The sequence below is a fragment of the Buteo buteo genome, chromosome 3, assembly GCF_964188355.1.
Source record: "Buteo buteo chromosome 3, bButBut1.hap1.1, whole genome shotgun sequence".
NCBI classification, from domain to species: Eukaryota; Metazoa; Chordata; class Aves; order Accipitriformes; family Accipitridae; genus Buteo; species Buteo buteo.
In genome coordinates this window covers 74,180,690-74,193,545 of record NC_134173.1, presented here as the reverse complement: position 1 = coordinate 74,193,545, position 12,856 = coordinate 74,180,690, and the positions used below count along the sequence as shown (strand labels likewise).

General features: G+C 41.6%; 1 protein-coding gene across 7 annotated transcripts in view; it reads left to right on the top strand.

Moving 5' to 3' along the window:
* Positions 1-12,856, top strand: part of PTK2 (protein tyrosine kinase 2) — a 224,281-nt gene that overhangs the window by 98,103 nt on the left and 113,322 nt on the right. For all 7 annotated transcript variants that reach the window (XM_075024018.1, XM_075024020.1, XM_075024019.1 and 4 more), the window contains one exon: positions 8,414-8,580. In XM_075024018.1, the coding sequence (XP_074880119.1) occupies positions 8,414-8,580 (167 nt within the window). The remainder of the gene's footprint in view (positions 1-8,413; positions 8,581-12,856) is intronic.

The following is a 12,856-nucleotide window of genomic DNA, read 5'->3' as shown; positions in this document are numbered from 1 at the left end:
AAGATACTGCCTATCTTGAAAAAGGACAAGAGGCTTCTCAGTCTAACCTCAGTCACTGAGAAGACTAACTTCTAGCCGTGTGTTGTGGTTTAACGCCAGTTGGCAACTAAGTACCATGCAGCCGCTCACTCACCTCCCTCACAGAGGGATGGGGGAGACAAAATAGAATGAAAGGCTCGTGTGTTGAGATAAGGACGGGGGAGATCACTCACCAGTTACTGTCATAGGCGCAAAACAGACTTGACTTGGGGAAAATTAATTTAATTTATTACCAATCACATCAGAGTAGGGTAATGAGAAATAAAACCAAATCTTAAAACACTTTCCCTCCACCCCTCCCTTCTTCTGAGGCATAACTTCACTCCTGATTTCTCTACCTCCTCCCCCTGAGCAGCACAGGGGGACAGGGGTTGCAGTCAGTTCATCACACATTCTCTGCTGCTCCTTCCTCCTCAGGGGGAGGACTCCTCACTTGTCCCCTGCTCCGGTATGGGGTCCCTCCCACAGGAGACAGTCCTCCATGAACTTCTCCAATGTGAGTGCTTTCCACGGGCTTCAGTTTTTCACAAACTTCCATGGGGTGCAGTCCTTCAGGAGCACACTGTGCCATTGTGGGTCCCCCATGGGGTCACAAGTCCTGCCAGCATACCTGCACCAATGTGGGCTCCTCTCTCCAGGGGTTCAGAGGTCTTGCCAGGACCCTGCTCCAGCACGGGCTCTCCCATGGGGTCACAGCCTCTTTCAGCCATACACCTGTTCCAGCATAGGGTCCTCCCTGGGCTGCAGGTGGAGGTCTGCTCCCCCATGGACCTCCCTGGGCTGCAGGGGGACAGCCTGCCTCACCATGGTTTTCCCCACGGGCTGCAGGGGAATCTGTGCTCCGGCGCCTGGAGCATCTCCTCCCCCTCCTTCTGCACTGACCTGGGGGTCTGCAGGGTTTCTGTCACATATTCTCACTCCTCTCTTCTGACTGCAATTGCAGTTTGTTTGGGTTCCCACACACACTTAAATCTGTTCTCCCAGAGGCACTACCACTGTTGCTGATGGGCTTGGCCTTGGCCAGCGGCAGGTTGGTCTTGGAGCCGGCTGGCATTGGCTCCGTTGGACGTAGGGGAGGCTTCTAGCAGCATCTCACAGGAGCCACCCCTGTGGCCCCCTCCCCCGCTACCAAAAAACATGCGCCACACAAACCCATAACACTTTGGATGAGACACACATGGAAAATAACATTTTAGGAACAGTCTAAGTAGCCCTTTGACATTTTTCTGAAAACACCTACATCTACAGGTGGCTTCAAGTCATAGAATACCTCAAGTAGGAAGGGACCCATAAGCATCATTGAGTCCAACTCCCTGCTCCTTGCAGGTGTGCTGGTTTTGGCTGGGATAGAGTTAATTTTCTTCACAGTAGCTAGTATGGTGCTATTTTTTTGGATTTGGTGAGTTGGGGTCAGCTGTGCTGGCTCTGTCCCCTCTTGTCACGACCCAGGTTGGACAGACCAGGGAGTCGTGTTTAATTCAGAATTCCCTTGGGCTAAGTTAAGGTGAAATGACACCAAACTATCAGTTAAAGATTTTATTCATGGCAGAAGTAAACTGAACTTGGGAGGCATGATAGTAGGTGGCAGGGGTTTCTCACAACAGGAATTGGCATGAGACTACTTATGTAACCCGTGGTAACCATATACATCAATTCAGGGAATAAGGAGATTCCTCCCGTTGGGTCACGAGGTTCAGAGCAGACCCCCTTGCTTTCTAGATTCCTCCTCAGAGAAGGGCCCAGGGGCGGCTGGATCCACTCCTAGTCCCAGACTTGGTCAACAGTTTATGTCTAAAGGGCTGAGGTGTAGGGATTGTGGAAAAGGAGAGAGAGGGACAGAGAAAAAGAGAAGAGAAAGATTTCACCGGTCCTGGGTCTAGCGTTGGTCTAAAGGTCCAGTTCGGGTGGGTGTGTGCCCGTGGGGCTTCAGTTTGTGTGCCCTTTTATCATCTTTGCCCCTCCTTCGGATGGGCACTTGAGCTCATTAGGCTACTTAAGTGGGCTTGGGGGTCGTTCGGGGAGTAACTTCTCCTTCCCTGCAGGCATGACCATTGTTTGATCTTTGGCCATACGTGATGAGCTTCCCTGCTTAGCGTATCAGAACAGCACATCAGAACAGGGAGCTGTGCACCTTCCAGCAAGCCCTCCCCATCCTGTTGCTGATGTCCTGTGCTGATCTGTGCCCATCCCGCTGCTTTTCAGCTGTGGTTCCTTGCTGTGCGGGGTTCCTTGTTATGCAGACCTTGCCCCACCACAATGTTTGAGACATTTAACTCTTTCAGTTTCACCCTCCCAACTTCTTGTGTACCTCCAGCTTACTTGCTGGTGGGGTGGTGTGAGGAGCAGAAAAGGGCTTGACTGTGTAAGCACTGCACAGCAATAACAAAAACATCCCTGTATTATCAACACTGTTTCTAGCACAAACCCAAAACATAGCCCCATGCCAGCTACTATGAAGAAAACTAACTCTATCCCAGCCAAAACCAGCACAGCAGGACTACCTAAAACTAAACCATGTGACTAAGAGCGTTGTCCAGATGCTCCTTGAACTCTACAGGTTTGGTGCTGTGACCACTTCCCCGGGGAGCCTGTTCCAGTGACCAACCCACCCTCTCAGTGAAGAACCTTCTCCTAATGTCCAGTCTGAACTTCCTCTGTCTGACAGCTTCATTCCATTTCCTTGTGTCCTATCACTGGTCACCAGAGAGAAGAAATCAGCACCTGCCCCTCAAGTCAATAGCACAGCCTGGATTAGGGTTTAGCCATACAGGACTGGATCCAAGGCAGCTCGTAAGCTTTGCAAGTGCAATTGAGGGTAGGGGATAGTGAGTTCTATATGTTAAGCATCTGGAAAACTGAACTTACTGTCAACATCTAAAATACTGTTATGTTTATTTAGGAAGCTATACCAGCGTGCGGTAGGATGAGAGGAGTGCTGATTCAGCCAAGGAGACTGGAAAGCACAGCTGTACCAGCTCGGTGTTTGTCAGTGCTGTCAGCGTGTGCTCGGAGGTTCCCTGTGGAATGATGTGTGGATGTGGGGAGGCACTTTGAGTGATCTGTGTGTGTATGGCTTAAGGGTGCAAGATGCTGACGCACTTAACATGGATGTGTTGCTTGAGTCGATGGTGTCTCTGGGCTTGCATGGTGACAAAATCCTAGGCATCAGAATAATGTGTTTTCAGGCTATAGTTTCAATATATGTTGCTGGGCTTCAGTGACAGAGTTCTTGTTCAGCTGGATCAGTTCCCCAATCTAGTTTATTATGTGATGTACAAATGTGTTGGCTGGATCAGTGCAGGAGAGAGGAAGTAGCATGATGATGATATAAAGAGGGATGTGGGCTTTTCTCTTTGAATGTCAGACATGGTGTCATCAGAGGACAATCTGCATTTTGTTGTGAGGGCATGGATTTTTCTTTTATAGAAATTATAAATTAATTTGCATCAGAGTTTTGTAGTTTGCTGTTGTCCAACTCTTCATTTAAGGTCCCCATATAAATCTCTCATCAGGATTTATAATACTTGATATATAAATAGCATTTGACATATTTGGAGTGCTTCACAAACGTGAACACCATGTCCCTATGTCAGAGGTGCTGCTTTTAAAGACTTTCTCTAGTGCAAGACACTTTCTCCTTCCTACTAAATAGGGAAATTAGGTTTGTAGTCACACTGGGAGTATATTATTCCAACTTCAATTTATCCATAGTAGCACATCAGTTTTAGTAATTTACAAGCAGGCAATTCATTTTCACTCATTTACAGAAGCACAAGGTATTATTGATATGTACGGGGAGAGTCTAGGGTATCTCTGGTCTGTCTTGATTTTTTAACAGCCTCCTAAATACACTGTACTGTAAATTCTGGTTTTGGATGTATTCTCCTAGTATAGGGAGAATATTAATCTATTTTTCAAATTAGCTGTGTTGAATATCTGTGGATTCTTTAGATAAATGAGTGCTATCTAGTTTTCTAGCTATTGAAAAAGCTTTTTTTTCTTCCCTCTCGGTTAAAGGGAGGGAAAGGTGACCTATTAGTTACCTGTTATTGTTAGGAAATTACTCCAAGGGCTTCCCATTCTCTTTTGCTCAGCTGTACTAGCCTATTTTATGTTCAGGGTGTAAATGTTAGCTCTGGAAACCTAATTAAAGTAAACATGATTACAGTAAACAGCATTCAACTGGCATATGATTGTGTGACTTCCTTACAGTTGTAGGGTATTTATGAGAATGACAACAGACACATGAAAACTCTTCATAGAAATTTATATTCATGTAGGTATTCTGTGTAAACCCAAAATGAAATCTCATTTTGGAGTAGGTTTCTGCTGGAGTCAAGCTCTCCTATGAGTATTTCTAGCTGTGTTAATCCGAGGTCATAAATTTGTAATCGAGATTGAAACTTTGGTGTTCCTTACCTGGTTTTTTTCCACTTAAGAATGCATCTGAGGAGCTTCCTGAGCTAAAAGGCTGGTTGTTGTCACGTCTGGAGAGATTTCAGATTTCTTTGGCTATGCTTCCAGTTAAAAGATTGTCATGACATATCTCAGCAGGATGTTTTAGTCGCTGTTGTGCAGTGGTTAAGCTGTTAAATTGTTTGTCTGGAAACTTCTGATTAAGCATTCTGATCACCACCATGAAGAACATCAGGCATGCTTCTGGCAAGGCTCCTCACATTGTGACCATGAAAGACACGAGAAGCCGTCATCTGTCCTGGAGTGATGGCAGTGGCTTTGACACTCTGAGCATCTCCACTTGGTCTGTGGAGGCTGCCCAGAACCCAAGGAGGCTCTGTGTGTTGTTTAATACCTGATCGGAGTTAAATATACTCACCCGGTTATGGCTGTGGTGCCAGTGCAAGTTTTTGAGATTAATCTTGTACTGTTTGGAAATAGCAGCCAGATAAAACAAACCGTGTCCTGCTGCATGGGAACTTACTATACTGTTTATATGCTGCACTACCCATGGTGAGAGTTCCTGTTGCTGAATGAACCACCCTGTTGTGGTGCTGGTTTATGTTGATTGAAGGTGTGGCTCTAAATATTTTAAAATTCAACTTCTCTGGTTTATTAATAAAAAAGTAAATAAGCAAATAGATGTTTTTACTTGAGAGGCTTCCCCTGCAGACCAGCCATTTTGAGTGTCTTAATCACCACATTTCCTTGTTTCTCCATGTTTTGATTCTGGCTATGGTTTGTTAGCATCTGGAATGAACTCTGTGGCATTCCTGAACAAAAACAGAGAGAAGCCACTTAACGTGTTTGTTTCACATAAAGCATTGCTTCTTCCTTTCTGGGCATGTGTAGGTTTTAAGAATGTATTTTCAAACACTTGCACTTGTCTTCCTTTGCACTACTGCTGCTATCTCCTTAATGTTTACGTTTAGTTGACTTTTTCTTGCGTTGCAGTATGTACTAATTGTTGCTAATTATTTTCTTGGGGTAATACCAACTATCTGGCCAGAAGGGATGGGGTACCCTTCTTACATAATTTAGAATATACATTTACTTTTTTATTATTATTTATTTTTGGTTCTATGATAGGTTTAGAATTGATTGATGATATAAAAAGGAAAGAGGCTTAAAAATCTCACTTGCTTTTGGTGGGAATTAAGACATCTGACTTCTTCAGTCCTTTTGAAATCCCAACCTGAAAATTAGAGAGGTTCTGAGATGTCTGGCTTGATTCTTTCCTGAGTAAATACTAATGGTTTCAGCTGAGCCTTATGCATCAGTGTTCTTGGTGGTTCACGGTCATAGATAATTTTGCCTTAATTTTTTTTCTTTCCAAAGCCATTTCTTATCACAGCTGGCATTACTAACATTTAAGAACATGTACCCCCATTTTTATTATCAACTGACAGTGTCAGAGACAGGGGAAGGGGTGGATTTCCAAAAACAAACACTGCATATTATATACTCTATGCAGGGTGCAGAAAGAGATGAAAATGAATGAATCTCTTCTGTTTGCATGCATATAGAAAAGCTGGCAGTGTTCCCTTTAGAGGAGAACACGCCTGCCAAAATGTTAGGCTTTACTAACTAAGCAGAGATTGTCCTTTGGGTGAAGAAGAGGTTAAATGTGCCTCTGTCACTTCTGAGAGTACTTGGTGGTTGTTATGTGTTTCCTGGCACACGGGCAAAAGTTCTCTTTTGCAGTATGTGATACAAAGACCCTGAAATACAGGCAAGAAATAAACTTAACCAAGTTTTATACGCTGTGCTTAATACCTTTAATTCAGATTTAAAACCATTCACTGACCTGATAATAGAGCTTTGGAACTTGCTGGAGAAAGTTGCAAAAAGTTAACTGCTTTAAGAAGGAGACAGGATGAGTAACTGGAGTGTTTCATTGAAGGTTGATGAATGACGGAAACAATGCTTGGCTCAGGAAATCCACTCAGATAAAAACAGTCAGAGGCTGGGAGAGCATTTAGGGGAAGTGTCATATGTGCTTGCCTGGTGTCGCCTCTTCCCCCGGCATCCCTCTGTGGCCACTGTGGTTCCTCCTTCAGTTGTTTTACTAATGTACTGCAGGGAGGTTACTTTTGTTTGCCTCAGACACTTGTCCCAGCAACTTGGGCACCTTCTGGCTGCCAGGACTCAGCTGTTGCTGGTTAGTCTGTGTGGTGCTGCCAGCTGGTAGGGCTGCCTGAAAACTTTGACTTGCCAGTGTGTTTTGAAGTTTCCCTCCCACATCATACAGTCCTCCACAAGCATCCTGCATGGAAGAAGACGAGGGTATTGGGAGGCACTACTGGTACTGAAGTGAATGATGCTTCTGAGGATGCTCATACCACTGCTGTTGGAGACAGGGTACTGGGCTTGATGGAGCCTCTTCTGACTCAGACTCCCATGAACTTACTAAACATGGCTTGTGCTTCCTTCTTGTAGGCTTGAAAGGTATATTTATTATTTTTTTTTTTTACGTTTTACTATGCACTGTGTTGCTTCTGGAAGATTATTTAAAAGTTACAGTTTGATAAGATGTGTGAGCTGATCTAACAGCTCACTGTCACCTCACCAAAAGCATGATTCCACTCCTACGTGTGTCATCTTCCCCCTCTATTCAGACTTAGTGCTTCTTTAATTCCCTCTTTGCAGTTAGTTTTCTGCTTGCTTAATTTGCAGAATCAGGGTCTTAAACGATTTCTTTGGGATCTAAAATAATAAATTTTGGGAAACAATGTTATCCTGTAAAAAAACCCTTTTGCTTAGCTCACTCCAGTAGCCCACCTCTGGCTCCTGTAGTACTTAACACTGGCTACGTGTTGATGTTTTCTGAAATTCTGAGCAAGAATCAGCAGCTTGTGCATCTGTGTGCATATATATGTGCATGTATATACACACTTGCACGTGAGCATTTTCAGTAGGAAATTTTCAGACCATTACAGGGTCAGAAACAAAGGTCTACGAATTCTGATAGAAGTGTCTGGGAGCAGTGATAGCCTGTGTTCCTGCTGAGCTCTAAACTCTGTACTGGCAGGGGTCTGCCGCCTTGCAGAGAGACAAGCCTTACCTTCTACTGGGTTGTGAGGGAGCAGCTCTGATCTCCTGCTGACTTTCTAATCTGGATAAGAGCAGGACAGCCTGGCATGCTGCACCTGAAAGGTTGCTAATCCATGCTCTACTAACACATTTGAATTTCAGTTACAGTGTATTAGACCTTTCTGAGGTTTTTAAGGTCTAACATGGAAGGGAAATGGCAATCTGTTATGATTATTTTTTTTTTTAAAGATTCCTTTTTTTGGGCAAGAGAACCTCAAACTCTGAAATTTACCTCGGGACAAACAAGGAGGACATTTGTTTTGTTTGAGAATCTTCCCAAATAACTGTGTCTTGCTCCATTTTATAAGGGATCTGTGCTGAATCTCAGGAGAAAATGGGGGGGGGAAGAATGGAAAGGAAACCAAGGGGCTGTGATGTGACCTATCAAATCCTGGCTGTTGGGGCACTAAATAGGATGAAAGTCTAAGGTGATTTTCCAGTTGTAGATGGAGAGTGACTTTTAAAGGCTGCTAATGGTCTTTTTTGAACAAATACATCTTGCTTTCATCAACAAATCTGCTTTTTATGTTTTTGCTTTTATGTTATTCTGCTTTACGTAGAGGAAATAGTGGCTTAATTCTGATAAGAAGCATGGAAACGTATTTACTGATGTTTTGTGAAGTCATGCCAGTGAAACTTCAGAAATTGTAAATGATTGTCTGAAATAGCGGCTTACAGGTGAACATCTTCAGTATTCTTAATAAAGGTGATACCTGATTTATTGCGTAGTATTTTGTATAGGGTATTACATGGTAATATTTTAAATGTTAAAAAAATATATATTGCATTTTACGGCTTGTAAGGAGTGTATGTTTTTCTGTTTTAGGGCATAATTCAGAAGATTGTGGACAGTCACAAAGTGAAAAACGTGGCCTGCTATGGGTTACGACTCAGCCATCTGCAGTCTGAGGAGGTTCACTGGCTACACCTGGACATGGGGGTGTCCAATGTGAGAGAGAAATTTGAACTAGCTCACCCTCCAGAAGAATGGAAGTAAGAGTATAAATCTGTTCAGTGTCAAAATCGAGTCATATAAGTCTCTTTGCCTTGTCTTAAAAAACTACTCTATAATTCGCTTTGCTAAGGAAGATCTTCTTGTGGTGGAATAGAGGTGGTGGAATAGAGAGGGGGGAAAAACCCGGACCACCAAAGTCTTCAGAAAGAGCTGTAAGCAGTGTTTTGTTTGAGGGTTTCTTTTGTTGTAAGGGGTTTCCTGCAGACTGAAGAGAACAGATAAGTGTAAGCTGGGATTTCAAGAAGGCATAAAATAGGAACAGAAATCTCCTAGTCCTTTGTCCTGAAAATCTGCAAAACGTGATACATCTAGTGAACCAGCCCCATCTCAGGTTTTGTCAGCCTTAAAAGTTTTAGGACAGGAATGCTATTCCTATTTGTGTTATAAGCCCACTGCTGCAATTTTAAAAGGATAAGTCTTATTATTTAAATAAAAACAAAAATATATTGTTAAGTACTTGTGTTTATAGAGAGACTAAGTTAGAGAAATGTGATTTGAAAACAGTGAAATGCAGTGAATAGAGCAGTTTATCCCTCTGCTGTTGTAAAATTTTTCAGTTGTAAAACTATTTATTTGGTAATGAATTGAGGCCCAGAGCGATGAGTGACATCTGCCTTTCTTCTAACTGGGATCTTCTCCAGTTATTCCAGGAGCAATGAAAAACAGAAAGGTAACTGCAGAATTTTGGATTTTTTTTCATAGCCTAGGTACATTTGCTGTGATATTTTCATGATACCAGTTAGTTGGATAAAAGAAGTGGTATGACCTGTGTTCTGTTGGAGGCTGAGTTTTCTTCAGCTTTTTAGCAGAGTAAGCTGATGGTGCGTGCTCAGGAGAGGTTGTGGGCTAGAGAGGAAGGAGGGAAAGATTGTGCACTTCGGCAGAAAGACAAGAGGAAACTAAAATTTATTTGCAGAAAGACACAATAGTCTACTAGAGAGGATGGGGAGCTCAGAGTTTTAAAATACCATTAAACCAAGTATAGCACTAAACTCATGTGGGAACACCAAAAAGTAGATTACTATAATTACTAGTTCACTGCAGGAGTTTTGTGCATGTTTTTTCTGTGGTTTATATTCATAACGACAATTTGTGCAGAGGTTGCTAGTTATTTTAAAGGCTACACATATCTTCTGCAAAATTATTGTGAATAGTCTATACTTAATTTCTTTCAAATTGAGTTGTTATATACTAGCAGATGTCACAGTTGGGATTCTTCAGTTTATAAATTCTCTTTAAGGGCCTGATTTTAACAAATACAACAAATTCAAACAAATTAGGAATGTTTAAAATTTGGGTTTCAGAAAAGTTGCACATACCCTTCTGTGCATGTTACATTTTATTGTTTCTGGGACATGCATCACTATTTTCCCTTCCATACCTCACAAGAAATTTTTCACTGATAATACTGTGAAATCACAGCTTAGGAAGTAGGAGATTCCTGAATTGTTTCCATGATAGTAGTGCTGTGTACAAGATGTGAATAATTTATGCTGTGGAAATTTGTTACATAGTGTACAAGTGTCAGTTCCATTTTTATTAGGCAGTGCAACTTGCAGTGTACACATTGCAGAGCAAAGTTAATTAGTTTCAAAAGCAAAATTAGATATTGTTTTGAAGTTTGTGGAAAGGAATTTTGTAAATACTCATGAAAGAGCTATGGCAAGATGTAAATTATTCAATACCTTTCCAGGGTGTCATTTAAAGTTTTATCGAATACATGCAGCCTGACATACCTTTTAAACCCATGGAGATTTGCTGTGCATAATCAAAATGCTGCTGTCATATTTGTAATACCATAACACAGAGTGTTTAAGATCATATGACAGTACTTGTAAAAATATTTAGATTAGTAAAGGGAGAGGTGTCTTGGAATGTTCTTAAATTAAAAGCTTCCTATAGTGTTGATAAACCAGTAACTGCCTCTTGTATGGTGGTTGTTTTTTTTTTTTAATGATCCAAATTAAAAGGGCTGTATATTCACACTGTTCAGAAATTAGATCTCAGATGTTCTCGTGGACTAATCCAGATACTAGAAGTTACACTGATTGTCAGTAGGTTGTACACAAAAATTAACAGGATAAAATCTGTCTCCCGTACACTCAGCTTTTGTTTGATGCTGTGCTGTTTATAATCCTGCAGAGGATGGGCTAATGAAGGGGAGTAATAGGGATACAGCTCTGCTTCAGATGATATAGCTGTAGTTAGAGCTTAGAAAGAGTAAATAATAGTGGGCTTTAGGGCAAGGTCACCCAAAATTCTGTCACTTCAAATTTTCTTCCCTCTTCCTATGGCAGACAGTTCAGTTGTAGGAGCACACACAATTTAGCTTTGCCAAACTGCCAGTAGATAACCTCAATTATGTCTTAAAAGATGAACAGGAAGTCATTGCTTACTGGAAGTCTTTTTTTTCCCCATCCTCACATTTACTTTTATATAGTACTCTGACCTTCTTCTTGCTGTAAAAAGGCTTGTATTTTGCATGAGACAGCAAATGTTTGAACTATCTTGTATGGGTTGGTTTGTTTGTTTTAAATAAAAATCAGTAAAGACCTAATACTTTGTTTTTTCCTATAAAGAAAAAAGATTGGCACTAAAGGTCAGATAGAAGCCTTTTATTGACTGTGCCTGCATCTTCACTTTACGTTTACTTGAAGAATGTTAGTGCTAGTTAACTGTATCAAATTAAATATCCTTTTTCCATTTTATTTTATTCTCTGGCAATGAAGATAATTCCATCCAGCATCAGAAAATTCTGAATGTGTCTAAATCATGGTGCCAAAGATGATCAGTTATAATTATTGAAAGTGCTTGCTTATTTGTTTGTAGTAGTTCAGAGTGTGCTGTGTTCTACGTCACATTGGGTAATACTGTCTTACTTTGAGTTATGCAAGATTTAGCACTACAGAAGCATGGTATAATTTCAGTGTACTTACATGCAATTGCTTTAGAAAAACTGTAGTTTTCCAACTGCACTCTGAGGGTTTTATTCATTACTGAATTCCAGTAACACTGTTGCTGTTAGGTTTCTTTTACAGTAGCATAAATTGTTAATTGTTCTTTAAGCATTTGCTTGTATGAAGGCCTGTATACCTGTGCATGCGAGATGATCCTAGATGACAAGTGAAATAAACAAACAAAAAACCAGGGCTTTTTAATGGGAAGGCAGTAATACTGGAGTGGATTTGTTTGCTTCAGGTTTCCTCTTAGTTTTTCCGCTAGCAAGGCATGTGTTAAACTCACTTTTTAATGAAGAAATTCCTCTTCATTTGTCATTATTTTAATGACCGGATGTTTCTAAGGGCTTGAGGGAGAAAGGTGAAAGAGCCTTTCTCCCTTAACCTTCATTTTTATCTCTGTGTGGGACTCTTAAATCATAGATAGCATCAACCCTCACTATTTTTTATAATATTGTGCCTTAAACAGTCACAGCAGCTATCCTTTCTGTCTCTGAAAATGGTATGTGCCAAAGCACTGTTCCGTTTGCTGGTCTTTTTTGCCCCACAAGGGAAATACAAAGAGGTTCAAGTGACAAATTGTATGTCATGGAACACACTGTGTTCCCCACAGGGTAGACACCTTCTGGTTCTCTAGTTAAGGTTTGTAGGTAAAGTAGGTCCTTGTAACCAGGTGACATTCATGCTTTGGTTCTAACAGGTAGCAGATGCCCCAAAGGAAGCCCCTATGCTTAGCAGTCCTGTGCTGTAAGTTTCGATAGCTGCAATACAATGCTTTGGCGCTGACACAAAGGGCAGACCACCTGCAGAATGATTTAATGAGTTGACTAAGTTGATCTAACAGCTCTGTACCTCTCCTCTCCACAGTCTGGCTTATCCCCTCTCTTGCTTCCAGTTATCCAGTCCTTTTCCTTTTCTCCTATGAGCCTTAATTATTGTCTAATCCTTCAGCGAGCTGATTCAGTTCATTAAACTCACTCAAGGCTCCTCCTTTGTCTGCCCTTTTTGTTCCCATCTTCTCCTTTCCGGTTACTTTTCTGCTGATGTGAACTGAATTGGAACCTGCTGGAAGTAACCTACATGCCTGGGACTGGTGAGATTATTTCCTTCAGTGCCACAAAATATTAAGAGTTTGATCATCCTTTCTTTTTTGGCTCTACCAACTGCCCAGGTAGTGCTTATTACTCAAAGGGAAGCTCCTGGAACTGCTCATTAGTGTATGCTATGCTGTGGACAGGTCACTTCACCATACAATTTGTTAATTCTACTGATCCCCACCTTTCTACTGGTCGGAGTG